This window comes from Pyricularia pennisetigena, chromosome 5 (assembly GCF_004337985.1).
Source record: "Pyricularia pennisetigena strain Br36 chromosome 5, whole genome shotgun sequence".
NCBI lineage: Eukaryota > Fungi > Ascomycota > Sordariomycetes > Magnaporthales > Pyriculariaceae > Pyricularia > Pyricularia pennisetigena.
Genome location: NC_043743.1, coordinates 872,903 through 893,743, shown reverse-complemented (window position 1 = coordinate 893,743; position 20,841 = coordinate 872,903). Strand labels below are relative to the sequence as shown.

The 20,841-nt window shown below is 53.6% G+C and overlaps 6 protein-coding genes across 6 annotated transcripts; 4 read left to right on the top strand and 2 right to left on the bottom strand.

The window, feature by feature from the left end:
* Positions 1-134: 134 nt before the first annotated feature.
* Positions 135-3,723, bottom strand: PpBr36_08218 (uncharacterized protein; the record flags this gene model as incomplete). The annotated part of the gene is made up of 3 exons (XM_029895349.1): positions 135-1,349; positions 1,419-2,578; positions 2,637-3,723. The coding sequence occupies 3 exons, from the start codon at positions 3,721-3,723 to the stop codon at positions 135-137; spliced, it is 3,462 nt and encodes a 1,153-aa protein (XP_029747275.1).
* Positions 3,724-4,979: 1,256 nt separating this feature from the next.
* Positions 4,980-5,822, top strand: PpBr36_08217 (uncharacterized protein; the record flags this gene model as incomplete). Its single annotated transcript, XM_029895348.1, has 2 exons — positions 4,980-5,075; positions 5,164-5,822. Exons 1-2 carry the CDS (start codon positions 5,051-5,053, stop codon positions 5,820-5,822), a joined length of 684 nt encoding a protein of 227 aa, XP_029747276.1. The 5' UTR covers positions 4,980-5,050.
* A 2,558-nt stretch (positions 5,823-8,380) lies between these two features.
* PpBr36_08216 (uncharacterized protein) lies at positions 8,381-12,991 on the top strand (the record flags this gene model as incomplete). Its single annotated transcript, XM_029895347.1, has 3 exons — positions 8,381-10,233; positions 10,609-11,485; positions 11,879-12,991. 3 exons carry the CDS (start codon positions 8,381-8,383, stop codon positions 12,989-12,991), a joined length of 3,843 nt encoding a protein of 1,280 aa, XP_029747277.1.
* A 431-nt stretch (positions 12,992-13,422) lies between these two features.
* Positions 13,423-16,204, bottom strand: PpBr36_08215 (uncharacterized protein; the record flags this gene model as incomplete). The annotated part of the gene is made up of 3 exons (XM_029895346.1): positions 13,423-14,612; positions 14,681-14,860; positions 14,929-16,204. 3 exons carry the CDS (start codon positions 16,202-16,204, stop codon positions 13,423-13,425), a joined length of 2,646 nt encoding a protein of 881 aa, XP_029747278.1.
* A 1,217-nt stretch (positions 16,205-17,421) lies between these two features.
* On the top strand, positions 17,422-18,259 carry PpBr36_08214 (uncharacterized protein; the record flags this gene model as incomplete). The annotated part of the gene is given in 3 exon segments (XM_029895345.1): positions 17,422-17,640; positions 17,659-17,990; positions 18,172-18,259. The coding sequence occupies 3 exon segments, from the start codon at positions 17,422-17,424 to the stop codon at positions 18,257-18,259; spliced, it is 639 nt and encodes a 212-aa protein (XP_029747279.1).
* A 1,196-nt stretch (positions 18,260-19,455) lies between these two features.
* PpBr36_08213 (uncharacterized protein) lies at positions 19,456-20,825 on the top strand (the record flags this gene model as incomplete). The annotated part of the gene is made up of 2 exons (XM_029895344.1): positions 19,456-19,629; positions 19,740-20,825. 2 exons carry the CDS (start codon positions 19,456-19,458, stop codon positions 20,823-20,825), a joined length of 1,260 nt encoding a protein of 419 aa, XP_029747280.1.
* Positions 20,826-20,841: the final 16 nt, after the last annotated feature.

Here is a 20,841-nt window from a genome sequence, read left to right as displayed (position 1 = left end):
AAAAAAAAAAAAAAAAAAGAGAAAAGCAAAAAAAAAGAAAGGCAGACACGTTTGAGACTTGATAACTCCCATTTCCATGTCCAAAAACAAAGAAACCCTGGAAAACAAACTGGGGCCTCTAAGCCCGCCTATTTTCATGAATTCTCTGGGCTCATCATATCCACACCCTCGTCCTTGTCAGTATGACTGTTATTCCCCAGACTCTGCATGCTCTCGACCCTCTCCATCGTAGGCGCCAGCACCAACGCTGGGTTCGTCGGCCCCGCCGCCTTGGGCTTCTTTGCCTTCTCCGGCGTTGTGTTGACGCCATTGGCCGCTGCAGCCGCTGCGGCTGCCGCCGCCGCCGCCGCGTCCGCTGCATTCTTGCCTGCCGTGATCTGCGCCAGGCCTGACTCTAGCTTCTTTTTCTTCTTGGCCAGTGCAATCTGCTCCTTGGGCGGCCGCTTCTGCGGCGAGACAATCTTGCCCGTTGCGCCCAGGCGAGGACGCGGCCGGCGCTGTTTGACGGGCAGGTCCTCATCTTCGATGAGCGGGGCGTCACCGTTGGCATGCAGCTTAGCCAAGAAGAAGTTCTTGACCAAACCAATCTGTTCCTGGATGTTCTCCTTGGTGACCGGTTCGAGCGGAGGCAGCGGCTCAAGAAGTTCCATATCGGCGGCTCCAGGCACTTGCGCCTGGCTCTGGGCGTTTGCATAGACGCGCCTTTGCAACAGATGCAGTGGCACAGAGAGGAAGTCGAGTCCCAATTCTTTGTCGAGACCAAGAGACTTGAATCCAAAGAAATCTTCCCCAAGATCCTCAGCAAAGTCGCCACTAACGAATTGCTCACTCCCTTCTTTGAATGCACCTGCGCCGTCGGGGCCGGCATCATTCAGCGCCGGCCGCAACAGTTCGGACAAGTGCGATTTCATGCGCTCATGGATGGTGACAAGTTTTCCTCCCAGGCGCTCCACCTCATCCCTCGTGTAGGTCTCGAGAGACTCGGGATCGTATCCGTTACCTGCGAGAGTGTGCAATACGACCTCCTCAGGGGTAAACCTCGGTTGCCAGCGGCTACCTCTCTCAGCTGATAGACCCCTGGCGGGTTTCTTGTCGGCCTCGTTGTACACAGTGAACGTGCGCACTAGCTTCTGCATGTAATCGGCTGCAATGTCTGTAATGGTGTCAAGAGCAGATGGTTGACACTCTTCAAATCCTGCATGATAACAAATTTCGGCAATTGAACGCTGCAACGCTGCTCGACAAGTCTCGGGAGCAATGACTGCGCCGTCACCTGAAGTGAAGTGTGGCTCTATGTCCGCTTCCACAAAAGGCTCAGGGTTATACTTTGGAAACTGATTTTGGTAGATCTGAGAGTTGATGTTAGCATTGGCTTGTTATGTATGCAAACTTGAAACAACAGCTCAAGAGCGGCTTACCTGGGTCTGGATTTGCATCTGTTTGATCACCCCTATCTTTGAACAGAGCTTCCTCGTTTCCTGCATCTGCCGCATGTTGTCTTGAATGCGCTTCGAGAGACGGCTCCGAGGCGCAGTAAAGTGTCCTGGAGGTACAAGCTTGTGGAATTCCTCGAACTGGTCAATGGCGTGACCCTCACCGTCCAGAACCCATTGGAGTTTTGATGGAATATCCGGAATGATGGTTTGCGGTTCATAATAGTCAGGGATCACTTTCTCTTCTTCATCCTGCATTCCTTCGGCCAGAGTTTCAGGTGCTTTTGTCTGCTTCGCCGAGAACCCAGAGGCATTGGCCTGCGAAGCGTCAACGAGCCCGCTGGACTCGGCCTGTTGCTGGCTGTGCAAATACCGCCTCATACCAGCCTTGGACCGCAAAAGAGCAGGCTCGTCAGGGTTCAGTTTGTTCCCCTCAAAAAGCTTATAGCGCTGTCTTGCGATAGTTGCTCTTTGCTTCTTGGTGACTTGTTTCCATATCTTATACTCCTCGTCCTCGTATACCGGAGCAGAGACCTCCTCGAATGCTTCTCCAAAAGGCATACCGTTCAGGGACGGGCCGTCCAGATCCATTACATCGACATTGCTTCCCTGGCCGGCCAGGCCATTCATGCCACCAGGTGTATTTGAGCCTCCTATTGGCGGTGTTCCAAAGCCATTACTGCCGTCGATAGCCTCGGAGCCCTCCCTTCCCTTCGCCAGCAATCCGTTGAGCTGCAACACTGGTTTTGTCTCGCTTCCAGGGGCTTGCTCTTGCTGATCTGAAGGAGCCTTTCGAGACTTGTTGGTGCCTTTGCTGCCGGCAATTCGACCTCTAGAGGACATTATCGGCTCATCGTCACTATCATCGCCGGCGTCATCTTCACCACCGTTCTGCTTGCGTCGTTCCTCGGCCTCAACCTCGGCGCGCGGGCGGACAATGATGTCGGGGATGAGTGGAATGAGCTTCTCTGCTTCCTTCCTCATGCCATTGGCCATGCGCCGCAGGTGATGATTGGAATCTTGGTTATATCTTAAACAGTTGTCCCAGATCAAGTTCAGATCTGCGACGAAATCCGCCTTGGATTTATACTGAAGCTGCTTCAACTTCTTCGTCATTGTCCCCAGGTCCATGGGATGCTTGATGACTGTTCGTCTGGTGTTAGCGCACTATGATCGACCCCAAAAAGGTTCCAAAAGGCTTACGGTTGTAGTAGTCGGGTGCATCACGCTTGTTAACCCTGGAAAGGAAGGGAGTCGAGTACTCGGTGTGCGCCTTGAGTTCACTGAGAACCTTCTCTGCAGCCTCATACAGCTCCTCCTGCCCGACGTTCTCTTCGCTGGCCCACTTGCTCCTGTTTTTCCTAACCTCGTTCATCAAAGATCGGAGCTCTGCATCTGAGGCCCTGACCTGTATGCGCTTCTGATCTATGCGGGCAATGAGGTGCTTGAGGGTCAAGCTTGATGCGCCCAAGTTTGCACTACTCAATGTGCCTTGGTTCTGGCCGGGGCCCTGGTTCGCGTTACCGCCGGCGTTCTTTTCCATCTCGGCTTGAAGCTGCTTCTCAGACTCCTCGAGCTGCTGCTGTTCGAGCATCGCAGTTCGATCATTGTCAAGGGGATATATAATGGTGTGGAAACTGCGCTTAGCCGCTTCCTCGGTAGCGACACGCGCCTCTTCGAGCTCCTTACGTGCATCCTCGGCGGTTTTGGCCTGGACCTGTAGAGAGCCGTCTTCCTTGGACTTGGCCGAGTGCTTGTCCGGGGATGATACGGAGTGAACGGGAGAACTGCCGGATTTGGACGGCGACAGCAGCTGACGATTGTCGGATGATATCTTGTGCTTTAACGGAGAGGTTTGCGCACAGGCCACGGTGGGCTCCTCGTCGTCTTCGTCATCGTCATCATCGTCGTAGTCGTCCTCGTCGATAGTGCGCTTGGCTTTTTTCCGTGGGGGCTCTTGTATAGGGGTGTGATCGGTCGCATTAGGCAGAATGGAGGATGCGGTAGAGATGGGAGCGCGAGTCCACGACTCTATGGCTTCCCTGTTGTATTTTCCATCTTCGGTAAACAGGAGTGCTATTTTGGAATCGGTCTTGCGATAAATCTCAGAGAAATGCGCGCGCCGTTCCTCCTCCGCGAGGTCGGATGCCTCAGGCACCAACGTCATGGAATTGTCTATCGGAGTTTGTGTTCTCGCCGAGCCATCATCAAATTGATGCATATTCTTGATTCCGTTGGGAAGTCCGCCTGATGGGGTTGACCAGCTGTGCTGGCCATTGGTGAAAGACATGCTTGGGGGAATGTGGCTGCTTTCCCTGTGCTATGCGATCGGACTTGTCGGACGCGGTCGGTCGGTCGCCATGCGCGGAAATCCTGCGGTCGCGTCCCGGCGGAACCAGCAAGGTTCAGACGCCGAGAGTCACATGGGAAGAAAGACAGCTTTCGTGTGAGATGGAAGGACCAGTTTTGATCGCAATGTCGATGGCTGCGTGGATGTTCCGATGGATTGAAGGCAGGGTGATTTCGCGGTAAATCGACGATTGAGGTTGACGGATTTGGCTCATGCGCTGGGTGGTACACTTGCACCAGTCCAGGGTTGGCTGAATTTCCCTGGTCTCCACATGAGTGCTGGTAAGGTACATATTCCCTGCTGAGAAGATGGCCATAAACTTTGGGGAAAAAAAAGAAAAAGCCCTAGAATCAAATCATGCGCTTTCTACATTGCCCTAACGATGCACAGTATTCCTCTATCTAGTTGCTTTGTCTTCATCTCCGTCGCACCACGAGCTCCAGTAACCGTCGTCGACTTCCAAGATAGTACCCCGAACAATGTTCTCCGGACCCGCTTTCTTAACTCATGTCGTCGCTCCCCCACAGGTTGTTTCATCAAGGTGGTCTACTCACGTGATACATCATGTGACTGCCTGGAACGAGATGCTGCTTCGAATGACGCGCCTTTGGCCACATGCCGCTCTGCAGCTGCATACCTCCGGGTACCTTTAGCTACCCGTCCGCCCATCTAGGTAGGTAGCCTGTAGCACAGCTATGTACTTATGCAATTGGTGTCAAACCTCGATTTCCCGACAGCCTCTATGATTTCTCCGTCAGACAGGAGGCAAGCTTTCCATGGTTGGCTATATTAGCCTCGAAAGTACAAACACAATTCCACCACAAATACTGCGGCCGATGCGGAGGGTTTCGGTCTAGCACGCATCAGACGCTAAGCCTAATCCGGTCAGACATAACTGAACCCTGTTGTAACCTCCAAGCTGTCTGCACGTCGTGTCCACAGAGCTGCCCGCGGCATCGGGTATCCCTCCCTGCAAACCTCCAGAGGGTGGGCGGCAGAAGTTGTGCATTGTGGGGGCTTTCTTTGTCGTGTCTCTTCCGTCACACACGACAGCTTTTCCCGGCAGGAATCCGACCGAGCTGAGAGCATTCGTCCCTCCCCCGACCGACTGCGACCATAGCTGAAGCTTTCTCTGTCGAGAGCTTCAGCTGACTGTATCTTGTATCGGCCACGATTCTCCACTGCAAAATTACGACAGCCCGGTCTGCCACTCTGCGAATCGAACTTCGCCGCACACTGTACACACGATCCACAGAACCAGCCCATCATGAGAATACGACTCCCTTTTGCGGGTAAGGCGGAGCTTTGTTTTATTTTCAGCCCGTTTACCCCATGATCTCTCGACGATACTAACAGCTCCTTCTTATTTCAACTTCACAGGAGTCTTTTTCTTCCTGCTCCTTGTCACAGGTTATGCCGGCCTGACGTCACTGCAGCTCGGCGAGCTCATCAACGACAAGCTTCTCCACCTCATCACATTCTTCGTCCTCACCGTGGTCTTCTACTGGATTGTCGACACGAACCGCCGTCGCACTCTAAACTTGACCCTAACGGTCTGCACATTCTCGCTCGGCGTCGGCTCCGAGTTCCTGCAGGCGCTGCTTCCAAACGGCCGAGATTTTGACATTTACGACATCGCTGCGAACATCGTCGGTAGCCTGGCAGGACTGGCGCTATGTTCATGGTACCATAAGCGTATGCTGGAGCGCAAGCGCTTGCGCAAGGGATACCAGCCTGTCGACGGTGTCGACGGTGGCCCTGGCGAGGAGGACGTTGAGCTGGGCGAAGGTCTGGGTTACTCTGCTGATGGTGGCCATGAAGAGGGTATCACGGATGCTCCCGTCTATGCAGAGCCAAGCGGGCCAGTTGGGGACAGGGGCTTGACTTTGGAGCAAGAGGTCGACAACTGGGACGAGAATGGCGAGGATGCATGGGACGAGGCGGACGTAGGTGACATTGGTGACACGACTCTGGCCACCAAGAGCGAAGGAATCGCAGGGGGAAATGGTGACGGGAAGACCCAAAAAAGAGCCGACTGAAAGCGGGCTTGTAGGATCAAGATTGTGTGCATTTTACGAGAATCACGAGCAGAACTTGACGTATCAAACTTTCCTGCCTAGGGCGGAAACTAGTAATAATATTTTGATTCTTTGCGACCGCCAATTGAGAAATTACAAAGATACAATGTACTGATATTTAGGGCAGGCCTTGTTATGATGGTAAATTTTCCAAGAAGCCTCGAAATCCACCATACGGCTTCTCCGCGGTTGTGGTTCCCTCTCCCGCCAGTTCAAGACTCTAGGGGCGAGTAGCAATCAGAATCGGGTGTAAAACAGCAAGGCTTTTTTGGACGAGCTTTTCTAGTATGGTAATCCGAGAATCCCCCCAGGGACATGGAAGGTATCTTGAGGCATCACTGAAGAAGGGTACTCTTCTATCTCTGCACTAGTCGGACTAGGACCGGGCTCTATTTGGGGAGGTTTGGGCTTCGTGTTAATCGGCAGCGGCTGCTGAGGCTGAACATTGCTCGGAGACGACTGCCGACCCGGGGACGGACTACCTCTTGACGGGACTGGGACTGCTGGCAACGGCTGCTGCACAGTGGGCGGGAGAACTGGTTTCGAGGATTTCTGGTCTGCGAGGATTTCATTTATGATATGGCTGATGTCTGGCCGAGCCCCTGTCTTAGAATGTGCTTGGGGTTTCCTGCCGTTTTCACTAGGTCCTGGTGAATTAGGTTGCCCTCTATTCTTGTTCAGTCGCTGTTGCGCATCGTATTTGTTGTAAGCGTCCAAATTCTCTTTATCTCTTCCTCCCCATTCCTTTCCCTCTGCCTCGACTTGTTTCTTTTGCCTTCTAAGTTTTACAGCCTCTGACTTTGGTATTGGGGCTTTCCCTCTGGATCGAGTATTCCGCTGTTTGTCGCCCGGAGGTAAAACAAGAACACTCTCGCGACCTTCTTCTGTGTAAGGAGGTACGCTTTTCAAAGGTGTGTTGCAGTGTGGATTGTGAGCTAAGGCGCACTCCGTGGCCGATACGGGGCGCCCAAACGCAGTCTGGCAGAAAAGAGCTAGAGTTGCCCAACCAGATACCAAAAGCAGCTTCATGTTGGCTTGTTCGATCCAACCGACTAAAGAATGTTGGTTACTGTGATCTTGTGGAATAAATATGTTGGTTATTCTTGGCTCCGTCTTTTCATCGGCCTGATGTACGCGTTAGTTACCTTTGAATGAACGCAAGCAAGTCCACGGCTGGGTTTATACTGTTGTTGACGGGCATTTCGTTTACTAAAAACCCGTGGACTTACTGGCCTCGGGATGACAAACCAAATAATATGTCTACCTAGCGATGGATTTCGGCAGAGTAGTTCAAAGCATTACCATATCGAGTCCAAATACGCAAAGTGGGATTGGGATTCTTGCGTGTAAAAGCTTGAGGTACTATACTATGCCTGTTATGGTTTTGAAGTAAGTAAGATCAAGCAAGCATGCAGTAAGCAGATGCTCAATCTACTCCACAGTCCCTCCTGTCCCATTTTCAGCGAGTTCCAGGCAGCGAAAGCAGCACATAGATTTTGCCCTTGTGCCACGGCTTTTTATGATGCTTTAGCCTCAAGCCCCCACTGTTGGGTGTTACTGGCCCTCGCTGCGAACATCAGGCTATCCAGCGCGGAATCACTTTTTCCCGATGTTAGTTTCAGCTGCGCGTCAAGACGACGGAAATAAGTGGCCATGTAATTAGTTGGCCTCTTAGGGAGGATGGATTGCCAAGGATTTCGCCTAACAATATAAACGCCTGGTGCCTTTGGAGGATGGTTGACCTAACACCTCAGCCTAATGCACAGCTCTGATTGGGATGCGGTGCTTTCGCTTACTCGCACAGCCCCAATGATATCTATGAGAAAACTGACAATGCAATTTCAAGAGTGGGGTTTGCTTGCTCTTTGAGTTCAAAGATCGAAAAGTTTAAAGAGCGGTATAACCTGTAGCTCGTAGCATATAAACAACAAGTTAACAGTGGACACAAGCAACTATTGGAGCGAACAGCGCATCAAACCCCCACTATCTCCAGCAACGCAGCCAGTAAGCGCAGAGATTTTTAAAATCTTGTGGTGGACTCTGGGGCTTTCAGGGTTTGGTGGATGCCAAGCTGTAACGTCGTCCTTTCGACTATGATAGAGTGGGCGACGACGATCAGACCCTGACCGAAACTTGACAAAAACGTGCATGCCAAGCTGACAAGATGGGAGATAGCGACTGCATTTACAGTATACAGAAAAAAAAAAAAAAAAAAAAACCGACTTGTAGTACGTTATATTGTATGCATGCAGCGCCAAAAAGGAAGAAACCACAGTCTGTACCAATCTGTCGATGTTCATTTAATTCGAGGCAGGTCCACAGACGTTCAAGCCGTTCATTGGAAAACAAATGATTCTACACCGACTTGTGTCATCCTAGATAATCATTATAGGCCTAGACCCCCTACGAGGTAGTCTTGATTACAAACCCCGCAGGAATCTCTCCTGCAGCTCCCACCACTTGCCAACCATTGAACCGCTCTTACACCTCTTATTGTTACCCCATAGCATCACCACAGAATGGGCTGGCCTTGGAGGTTTGTAGACCTGGACGAGGAGGCCAGGGCACTCAGGCGCGAGACCTTGGATCGGTACGCCGCATACTCGCAGCTGTCGGTCCTGATCCCTGTTCTCGGCTTTGTCGGCTTCCAGCTCGCCCGCCGGGCTTATCGCTACGTTTCCGCGAGCACATTTGGTCGCAGCGCCGCTTACTCCAGCCTCCCGGCGGCCCCAAACTCGCCGTCGATCAAGTCCCGCCGGCTGACTCCCTCGGGGGCGCTCGAAATCCGACTCGGCGCGGTGAAATGGTGGCTGGGCGATGAGGTTTTTTTTCTGGGCAAGTACCGCGGCGAGCGCGATGTCTGGGTCTTTGGTGGGCTGTGGACGGCCTGGCTGCTGCTGCTCTGCATGCTCGGTACGGACGGCGACTACCTGCACCTTACTAAGAGGTTCGGCGTTGTCGCCGCTGCCCAGTTCCCCATTCAGTATCTTTTGGCCCTCAAGTTCCTCAACCCGTTTGCCCTGGCGTTTCGAGTCTCGCACGAGCAGATCAACCGATGGCATAGGCTTCAGGGCCGCGTGGTATACATCTTACTGCTGCTGCACGTTATCTGCTACGTCAACTATTTTATCCAGGTTGGAATCCTGGTGCGCAGGCTATTTGCGCCCGTCGTCTTTGCCGGAGTTGTTTCGTGGATCGGCATCAATCTCATGACCGCGACGGCTATAGATTTGGTTCGAAACTTTTCATACCGTCTCTTCTTCATTGTGCACCTGCTCGTATCCTTCGCGCTACCGCCGCTCCTCTTTTACCACGCAAAACCAGCGCGCGTGTCCATGGTGGCCGCATTGGCGTTTATCATACTGGACATTGTAGTCCGTAGACTCAAGACTATTACTACAAAGGCAGCATTCGAGCGCATCCCAGGAACCAATCTCATCAAAGTCTCGGCGCCTCTGCCGCAGCGGAGCCAAGCGGACGAGTTTAACAACCATCCCGGCTCCCACGTCTACGTTTCCATACCGGCAGCCGCCCGGCCAGATGCCGGCCCAACGTCCTCCTCATGGATCTACGATTTTTGCTTGAACCCCTTTACGGTCGCCGACGTAGACGAGGCCACGGGCGATTTGACCATTGTCGCACGGCACAGAGGCGGTCCAATGACGGCGGCGCTAGCACACTTCGCCAAGGGAAGCCAAAGTCTGCCGCCGACGCCCACTACGCCGAACCTGGACGCCGCAAGCAGAAGCGCCGGCTACAAAATCCCCCTGAGTATCGAGGGCCCCTACGGCGCGGCGCAGCACTTCCCCAATCTGGCCGGCCCGGACTTTGACCGCGTCCTCATGGTGACGGGCGGCGTGGGTGCGACTTTTCTCATCCCCCTCTTCCGTGCGCTGTTGCACGAGAACCCGAACGCCAAGGTCGAGCTGATCTGGGCGGTGCGCAGTCCCGACGAGGCCTCGTGGGCTGTGCAAGAGGGCAGCGGCGGCAACATCTTGACCGACGACAGGGTACACCTTTTCATGACTGGCGACGTCGTCGCCGACGACCCTGGATCCACTCCGGCCGGGGGATCAAGCCTGGCACCGTCCGGCAGCAGTAACAGCACCAGCGACAGGGCGGCGTCAGGGACCGCCGTGGAGATGAATCCGCTCTACAGGGACGGGAGGGGTGGCAGGTTTTCTGCGATGAGCAACCGACGGCGACCCGACCTGCGCAAGATCGTGGACGACATTTTCAAGCACGGCAGCGAGGAGAGGGTCGCCGTGTTGGTGTGCGGGCCCGAGGAGATGGCGAGGGAGCTGAGGGGCTATGTGGGCGCTTGGGTGCAGCGAGGCAGGTCGGTCTGGTGGCACAACGAAGGCTTTGGGTGGTAAGATGACGTCAGTCGTGCAACAACAACGTTCATGGTTTCTCTTTGGACATGAAACTTATAGAGACAAAAAAAGAAAAAGAAAAAGAAAAAACAAACAATGGATATGTGGTTGCTATGGAAAAGAGCAGGATAGCATATGCACAAGATAGGCATTGTTGCGAGAGGCGATCTTGCTGGTTTACTGATTTGTCAGCCGGGTCTTGCTGGTTTGTCAGACTATATGGACCAAGGCCCTTGGGAGCGTTTATTATTTGTGTCAAGCATTGCATCCTTAGCTCCAGCCTGTTTTATCGAATAGACCATAGCATAGCTGCATACCTACCTAGGGGCTTGCTACCATCAAGACATTGCCCCACAGTGCAAAATAAACAGCATGTCACAAACCACCCAAGACCAAATCCTCGTCTTGGGCGCCGGTGAGCTGGGCGACGCCATGCTGGACGCGCTCACCAGCTCCCCGCTCTACTCGCCGTCGCTGCACCGCATCTCTGTCCTCATCCGCCCCGAAACCATTACCAGCACCGACGCAGCCAAGCAAGCGCGCGTCCGGGCGTACAAGGCAAAAGACATTAGCCTGGTGGGGGGCGACTTGGTCGGCGCCGCAGAGGCGGACCTGGTCAGCATCCTGGCGCCCTACACGACCGTCATCCTCGCGAGCGGCATGACGGCGCCGCCGGGCACGCAGCTCAAGATCTGTAGGGCGGCCCTGGCGGCACGGGCGGCCCGCTTCGTGCCCTGGCAGTTTGGTGTCGACTACGACGTTCTGGGACCCCTGGCGGGCGGCGGCCTGTTCGCCGAGGCGTGCGAAGTGAGGAGCGTGCTCAGGGCGCAGGACGCTGTGCGATGGACCGTTGTCAGTTGCGGCATCTTTACCAGCTTCCTGTTCGAGGAGAGCTGGGGGGTTGTCGTGCCTCAAGGGGAGGGCGTCAAGGTCACGGCGCTGGGGAGCTGGGAGGACGGCATCACGGCCACGACGGCGGAGGATATTGCGCGCGTCACAGCCAGACTGGTGCTTGATCCCGAGGAGGATGGTGCGTGGAGTGGTGGTGGTCGTGAGGGCGCCGGGCCACCAGTCTACATCGCGGGTGATACACTGACGTATGCAGACCTAGCCGACTTGGTGGGGAGGGTGACGGGGAAGGAGGTGGTGAGGGAGTGTGTGGGCCGGGACGATCTGAGGAAAACGCTCAAGCAGGACCCTGACAACAAGCTCTACAAATACCGTGTTGTATTCGGTGGAGGCTCTGGGGTGAGTTGGCCTAAAGAGGGGACGTGGAATGATTCCCGGGGGTTGGAGATGGAGACGATCGAGGGTTGGCTGCGGAGAAGCAAGCAATGACGGTGTTTGTGTCGGGGAATTGGGGGACAATATTGGTTGAACGAAATCTGCAATGTAACCTAACCCTGTTCCTAGCCCTACAAGCCCAAACTTGGCCGCCTTGGGTATAGCGTGTCCGGTCCCTGAGTGGGCGCCCAAAACTACAGATCATAGTGTCATCATTCAATAAAAAAATCGCCTCCACCAAAAGCCCTTTGCTGTCAACCTGCAAGCCAAACACTTTTCGTCAACAAATAACCAACTTTCTCCTCTCCTTTCTCCTTTATTTTTTTTTATTTTTTTTTTCTTCACAATCTCCAAAAGCGACACCACCCGTACTATGCAATGACGCGCCCAACGAACTTGCGCATCGCGCGCACACCTCTGGCAGGCCTCACAATCGGGAATGCTTGGTCGTCGTGCATCAACAGCAGCAGGCCGACGGCAAGTCTTACACTCTTCAACTCTCGCCGCAATGCCTCTTCCACGGCCCCCGCCGCCTCGGCCGTCACCACCAGCGCGGACCACTCGATGGATCCCATCCAAGCAAGAAGGAGCCTGATTGTCAACCCTCCCGCCACGACCCGTCCACCACCTCTGAACCTCCCCACCCGCGGCGCCGACACCTCCAAGATCGGCCACCTCATCGCCACCGGCAAGGCCTATTTCACCTTTTACAAGACGGGCATGTCACACATTGGCAAGAACTACAAGCTCTCCTCGGCCGTCGAGAAACATGCCCAGCAGGTCCGCGAGGTTGGCCCGGCCGCCACCGAGTTCGCCGCCAGCGATCCCTCCTCTTCCGACCCGATCCCACCCCCGCCCGGGTCCCGCGCCGCCGTCATCCTCCGCGAGCGCCTGCGCCACGACCTGTCCCGCCTGCCCGTGTTCGCCCTCATCCTCCTGGTCTGCGGCGAGTTCACCCCGCTGGTCGTCATGCTGCTTCCGCGCGTCGTGCCGCTGCCCTGCCGCATCCCGCGCCAGGTCGACAAGCTGGACCGGCTAGCCGAGGCGGGTCGCTCCGCCAGCTTTGCCGAGCTGAAGCAGCAGCAGGACGGTAACGAGAAGAGCCCGCTGGACACGGCAGTCGTGTACCGCCACATAGGCCGCAGCCTGAGCCTGCTGGGCGGGCCCGTCTCCACGGCGATGCTGCCGTCGCCCATCCTACAGCGCCGCGTCAATATGCGCCTCGCCTTCCTGGCCGACGACGACGCCGTCCTGCGCGCCAATGGCGCCACGGCCGCCCTGGTGCCTGACGAGGTGCGCCTGGCCTGCAAGGACCGGGGCATGGACGTGCTTGGCGTCGATGACGGCGAGCTTGAACGACTGCTGACGAGGTGGCTGGACCTGCTTGCCGGCTGCGATAGGGAGACTACCTTCAGCAGAATGCGGCATTTGCTGGTGACGAGGCCTCAGGACTGGCCACGGTCGTTTTAAAAGACGCTGGCTGCTAGTGATATGTACTAGTAAATGTATACCATATAGATCTATAAAATGCATAGAATTCTGTAGATTTCATCTCAAGCTCTGTTTCCTTTCTCTCCTTCCAGAGCTGATAGCGACAGAAGAAATCGTCTTAGCCTAGCACGTCACTTTTCTCAGGCACATTGAGTCCCATACAAACTGCCGTTTCTAGCACATGTAAGCAGCTCGAGTGTTTATTAACTACTACTTGAACCTTCGCTGAGATGGTCAGATAAGCCATCCCCGCAGGGAAATCATAAGTTATGTACATCGAATAGACAAGATTTTCGTATCCACGTGACGGCAACTCATTATCAAAACTACGCTACTACAGTCGCGCAACCCAGGCAGGGCAAAGTCGAGGTGCATCATCACTTTGGACTGTATTAGAGGCGCTGAGCTATTCATTGTCTGAAACGAGAGAGCTGGGCCATAATGTTTTGGACATGCTGATTCGCATTCGTGGCTCCGGCATGGGGTGCCGTTCCAGGACCACCGTTGACGGGAGACATGGGATTGGGGCCACCAGGATAGGGCGCAGCAGTCCCGTAGGCTGCAAGCCCAGGCCCTGGAGCAGGAACGCCATTTGCGCTTGCACTCCTCAAGTTGTTCAAGATGGCGTTGATATCGATTTGCGATGCAGGACCAGGGGCAGGTGCGGCTGGGGCAGGCGCCATGACCGATACATGCGGCAACGCCCCATAAGCCGTCGGGGAACCATGGGCTTGAGGCTGGCTTCCATTGAGTTGCATGAGGACCCGTTGCAAAACTGCAGGGTCCACTTGCCCCAAAGCTCCTGGCATCAAAGGCTGCTGCGCAGGCATAGTATGTGCAGGCGCGCCATACGCCGGCGCCGGGTACGCATGCGGATATCCCGATGCGGCGTGGGGTGGATAGGCAGGAGGAGGAGCTTGCTGCTGCGGACGGCTCATATTTTTGGTCTGCAAGACCAGGCTAGCAGCGATGTTGACGTCGAGATCGCGATACTCGTCGTAGCTGACGTGGGAAACGCCTGGAGTGCGCTTGAAGACCCGCATTGTCACCTTTCCGATATTTTGGGCTCGCATGTCGAGTTGGACAGATGCGTGAGCACCTTGCATGATCAAACGCTGTTGAACACTATCCATTGCCCTTACGTCGACAAACATGACATCGGTCGTGAGACCCACGCCTGTGAATGCCTTCTCAACATATTGCACAAAGTCTCGGTTGACGTCTTCGAGTAGTAAGATCTGTGAATCGGGAGCGATGGCGTGAGGATGCGGGTCGCGGCTCGAATCGGAACCATGCCCGCGTTGACTACTATAGGATCCTCGCAGCGGGCTGCGTTGACGATGGTCTCCGTTCCTAGAGTACGGTCTGGGAGATCGCGATCTTGACCTGCCTCGGTCCCCATATCGACCACGCAAGTCTTCACCGTGTCTGTCACCTCTGCGAGGCTGATCGTAACTAGGCCGGTAGCCATCCGTATTGCGCCCCATTTCGCGGCCTCCGTCAAATGAATCACTCTTGCGCTTCTTGTTTCTGTCTGTGCGGTCCGGAGAACGCTCGCGTTCCTTGCCGTTTCTTTTTTGTGTTTTTGAAACTTCGAGGTCTGAGAGGCGGTAAGTTAGCTTGGTCGGGCAAAGCATATGACTTCATGCTTGAGGCATATCTGCTCACTTAGTTTACGGCCGCGAACATCAACTCCTTGGAGATGTTTAATGGCCTCGGCAGCCTCGGAAGCTGCGTGGTATTGTACAAATCCATATGCGGACTTGAGTGATATTTGTGCCAGGCGGCCATATGGATGGAATATATTAAAAACCTCTTTTTTGGTGGCCCTGTCTTGTGACAAATTACCTGTATGCCGATGTTTGTTAGTTTACCTCACAGTAACTCATCTTTAAGCCGCACATTGATTATCTTACCGACGAATATGCGGGACCCCTCTGGAAACTTTTCCCATTTAGCTTCCGCAGTATATCGACGTTCATCATTCACAAAGCCTTCATACGTCTGTGTCACTGGGCGTTGGTTGCTGCCCTGGCGGTTATTGTTTTGGCCTTGGCCTTTGGGACCGGACGGGGGAGCGCGTGCGTTGGCAGGAGCGGAGGGTGCATTCGACGGCACTTGGGATTCCTTTTTCCCCTTTTTGCCGCCGTTTGCCTTTTTTGTGGATTGGGCGCGAGCCTGTACAGGAGCAGTAAGGGAGGCATTTGGCATAAGTGGGATGGAAGCAAGTTCCGTCAGCGTTGCCGACTCTGGGCCGGTCACCGATGCGGTTTCTACCGGGACATTGGCGTGCGATACAGGAACGGATGTCTCCAATGAAGTACTAAATTCTGGCGGTGGAGGGGATTCCGCATCAATCTGCATCTCTCCAGATGAATCAGATTCGGAAGACGAGCCGGAGGAGGCTAAAGGCGATGGCGAGGAAGCAGCCTTGATATCTTTTACCAGCTCTTGGATATCAAAAGCAAGATTGGCATCATTTGAGGCGTCATCATGGCTATAGTGAGCATTCTTGGGAACCGTCGCGGACAAAGTTTCACCGCCAGATACGTCAGTATCCGATTGTGTTGCAACGACTTGGGTCAAATCTGGTCGTGGTTGCTCTCCCTGATCCTCCTGCTGCGGTCCTTGCAGCTGCTCGGAGGTTGATACTACCGGCTTGGCTGTGGCGTCCGATTCCGCTACAGATTCCGGCGCAGTCTGGACTGGTGGTGCTGCAAACGACTCAACAGATGCCGTAGCTGCTGTGCTTGGCGCTGTCAGATTTCCGTATTCATCAGAATTTGCGGAAGCGGTCTTTTTCTCGAGCTCATCAACATGATTAACGGCAGTGGACTCTGCTGGGGCAGGATTTGACGCTGACGCGTCTGTTGAAGTATCGTTATTCGATTCCTGGTGCTCTGATACAACGGCCTCGTCTTGGTCCTCCGAGTTTGCATCAGGGTCTGCATTGGGTGAGTCGAAAGATTTGGCGTAGTCATCGTCGCCGTCAAAAGGATCTTGATTCAGCTTGTCTCCAGAGACAGTATCGACGGCAGCTTGCTCACCATGTTGAGCCTGATGATCTCCATCGTCGCCGTAGATGTCGTTGAGGCCGTCGTCCTCAACCATGCTCTCATCCTCCGAATGTGTATACGAATCGCCACCGACGACAATAGTATCGATTGAGGGATCAGGATCAGGTGCACTCATCGCGGATCCAGCTTGGATACTGGGTCAGAGATTCACTCAACAATAGAAGGTGGCCGGCTGTAGTGGTGGCAAAGAGGAGCGGAAGACTTGAGGGGGTCTTGTCTCAGTCAGCCGCAAGGCAGAGAGGATGATCGATTGTTGCCCGGGCAGTGCTTGCTCGCAGAAACAACTGAGCGGCAGGCGAGCAATAATCACTAAAATGGCAAGAGCCGTGGGAGTGGACCTGGCTTATTGCTGCCCTAGAATGCAGCGTAACAAAGGACCCTCGGTTAAGGGAAAGACGCCAAAGTGCGACTACCGAGATACGGAAGCACCAAAAGCCAACCCCAGTATCTGTACCAAAGGATTAAGTTTGGAAGATGTGTGGGTTGGCCGAGTGTGGCCTAAAGTCGATTGTAAGGGAAGTGAGGATGACAGGTCAGATGAGGGGCTTGACTGCCAAGTGAGAGATGGATGGATGCATGCGACAGGACAAAAGCCGTCAGATGGAGGATCAAATCTAGTGCTGCGGAATACGGCAAGGACTTCTGAAGAGATGAGGCTCTCTAAAGACTGGTCGTATGTCTATGTTGGCAAAGGTTGTCCGCCACAGCTGATGATAGATGGATAAGTGATGATCGCCGTAACTGGAACGATTTATCGTTGGTTCAATGTGACCAGGGCATGCAGTAACCTCTGATCGGGCTGGCGCACTGAAGGATGCAAGATCAAAAATACAAGAAGGAGGAGGAGGTTGAATCGTCCCGCAAATGAAAAAAAAATACCCCCAGTTCGAATTGCGATCCAAGCAGGGTTGTTTCTGGTCGTTCAGTATGCGGTTGGGGGGGAGAGTTGATGGTGGGATCTACGAGCCAGATGTGCAACGACCGATTGGGGATTTTGACAAGAAAAAGAAAAAGCTGATCCGCCTGTCACTACCGCGGACCCACCCAGCCACTCGATTCGCTCGATCGGCAGAATCTGGCTTATGTCATCTCGAAAGAATTTTAAGTCACGTGAATCATCGCAGCAACCTGGTCTTAGCTGGCAGAAGGTCTCGGGGTTTTATGGCTAACCATGCTAGGGACAGGACAGTCAAAGTATCAAGAGAACAAATGAACTTACTCTGCTGCCGTCCAATTCAAACTCATAACATTCCGTTGCTCTAGCTGCGACTTTTAAATCTGTTGCTGTGTCATAACTGTCACAATTTTCTGTCAATTTTTGTCATTACCATCATGTTCAGACCACAAGCTTTGACACGTACAGTTCTCAAACTGACACGCCCGACACGCCCATTGGTTTTAAAAAGACCATTTAGACGAGGAGCTGATAGCGTTGAACTGGATCCCATCGCTTTAAATGAAGCTCGAGATTGGAAAAAGTCAGCAACTGTTAATATTCTGCCACCCGGACAAACATCCTATTCTAGGTCTAGTGGACCTGGAGGTCAACATGTGAATAAGTGCGTTTAGCGAGACCCGAGCTGCATTTCATCTCCCGCCTCGCAACTCCAGGTACTGACGAGAAACAAAAATCGCGTAAGAACTGAGAGTAAAGCTACAACCACATGGTCACTCGACGTGCTCCTTCCGTGTTTACCTAAAGTTTTACACAGCAGACTTAAACAGTCAAAGTACTATGTGAAGGGGACGAACTCAATATCAATGCAAGCTCAAACGTCACGCAGTCGCGATGTGAATACTCAAGAAAACCGCAACAAGCTTTTTGAAGAGATCCAGAACATATATACAGCCACGGTTCCGGGCGAAACCACGCAAGCAACCACTGACAAATATAAAGCACTGTGAGTAATCCTTACATATAAATATAAGCAAGCATGTTTTCAATTTGTTTACAGGGCCGACTGCGATTTAATTCTATCATTCATGAGATCGGTATCGAAAGCCAGATTGGGCATAGTGTTGCTCCAGTTGAAACTCAGCAACTTCAAGTATGACAATGCTGACTGCGTCATCTGAATGCAGGGAAAAATCTTACAACAAAGCCAGACTTGCGTCCAAAAAGCACCACTCTGCCAAAAAGAATCTCAGACGTGGTGGACCTGCAGATTGACAGGCCACTCCACTTCCTGTTTTCTCCTACACTTAATTAAAAGCAGCTTTACCTTTGCTGCTGATTTGAATCTCGCGACAAAACACAAAAAAAGAAGAAGAAAAAAAAAGATGCCTTACCAGCCAGCTACGACAGAGTTGGTGGACCGTTGAAAATCAACCTACGTCAATGCTCCCACAATTAATCAATCCGCCGGCCTCAGGGCTTAGGTACCAATAATGGATAATAATACCCTGGCTTGCCTGGCTCATCTGGAGAACAGTCAAGTGCCAAAGATACACGCGCTTAGAATAGACATCGATATACAGACGCGCCAATTCTTCTTGAATCTTGCAAAGCGGCTCAGCCCTGGGCGCTTCCTCAAACTCTACTTCTACAAAAGTAGCACTAAGTAAACCTTTGGCGATTTGGGGGCCACGAGCGTGCGAGAATTTAACGTCAACCCTGATTAATAAACGGCTGGGGTAAGGTATCAGGAATTAGATCACCATCTTCGGGGGTCTTGATTGGTGCCAATTCATCCTCTTGCTCCACACCGTAAGCTGAGACATGGTCCACCCCAGACTCTGGGCTTGGGCGCTACCGCTTGGGCTGATCTGCCCCTCTCCATCCCTTCTTCCCCTTGGAGGGGAGTAAGGCAAATTGGCTTCCGCTGCTGCAGGAATAGAAATACAATCTACCTTGCCTTGCCTTACAAAAGCACACTCTTGGCCTACGAATCTAGACAGAGTCTGCTTCTAGACCACCTCCAGATAAGCACGTCGGTTATACTTGAACAAGCCACCGGCACTTTCCAGCCATTCGAGGCCGAAATCGAGACTCGCGATCTTTAGCTGCTGCTCAACACACCGCACCCGTCTGCATTGGTGCTACCTCGCCCAAAGAACTGGGTAGCTCAGTCTTACAATTGCCGCTAACTCGGGCAGACAAACCGACCCCTCTTCACAAATCCGAAAGACGACGTTCCGAGCAGCAAAGCTGCCATTCGAGTTCACTCTGCTTACGGCGCCATCTTTAGAACTTTTGGACTCTGCGAAGAAAACAAGTTCTGCACTGTAGTTGCTCCATCGCTGCACGCTGCCTGTGTTGATATAGTATATATTGTTTACCACCGCACGCGACTTTTCAATCACATCACTACCTCTCCCGCGGCTCCACGCCAGTACCTATCTCTATATACCGACATTTCAAGAGCCATGGCCACCCCTCAGACGACCCAAGGTCAAATACAACCTTGTAGATACAAAGTTGGAAAAACGCTGGGCGCAGGTTCATACTCAGTTGTGAAAGAGTGTGTGCATATAGACACGGGGCGATACTATGCAGCCAAAGTCATTAACAAACGATTGATGGCAGGACGTGAGCACATGGTATGTTGAATCCGTGCACCTATTGTCCTGCTTGCTCTGGTCATCAATTATGTTCCAACTGGTGCGCAATGCTTCACCCGCTTGATCTGACTCTCTACTACGCCCCCCAGGTTCGCAATGAAATCGCTGTTCTCAAGAAGGTGTCCATGGGCCACCAAAACATCCTCACGCTAGTGGATTATTTCGAGACCATGAACAATCTCTACCTCGTGACGGACCTTGCTCTCGGCGGCGAGCTTTTCGACAGGATCTGCCGAAAAGGTTCCTATTATGAATCAGACGCGGTGGACCTGATACGCGCGACACTTTCTGCCGTCGCATATCTGCATGACCACGGCATCGTCCACCGCGATCTCAAGCCGGAAAACCTGCTGTTCCGGACGCCCGAGGACAACGCAGACCTTCTAATCGCCGATTTTGGTCTCTCGCGTATCATGGACGAGGAGCAGTTCCACGTGCTGACGACAACGTGCGGCACTCCCGGCTACATGGCACCTGAGATCTTTAAAAAGACAGGACACGGTAAACCCGTAGACATCTGGGCCCTCGGCGTCATTACATACTTCCTCCTCTGCGGCTATACCCCATTCGATCGCGACAGCGATTTGGAGGAGATGCAGGCAATCCTCAACGCCGACTACAGCTTCACTCCGATCGAGTTCTGGCGCGGCGTCTCTGACTCGGCCAAGGACTTCATTAGGCGCTGCCTGACCATTGATCCCACCAAACGCATGTCGGCGCATGAGGCGCTCCAACACCCGTTCGTGGCCGGATATCTGGCAGATAAGGGCGCCAACCTACTACCGACTGTCAAGAAGAATTTCAACGCGCGCAGAACGCTGCACGCCGCTATCGATACGGTGCGGGCCATCAACAAACTCCGCGAAGGCCAGGGTCTCAATGGACAGCGGTTAATGGCCGGGGTTAAGTCGCGCGAGCCCAACAAGGCGGGGGCTGCTGTTACTGCCGCTACTGATATCCCGACGTCAGCGGGTGAGGCGGGTGCCGTAGGTGCTGTGACGCACAAAGACTCCGGATACGGGAGCACCAGGCCAGACGGGGACGGCAGCGGGGACGTTGCCATGGATGAGGCACCACCGGTATCTCACCCGGCTTCACTCAGGCCGGGGGTAGATGCGAACAAGGTTGTGGAAACGTCCAAGGGCCTCTGGACCGGCATTGGAAGCCGGGGATGAGCTCTTTGCTGTTTGG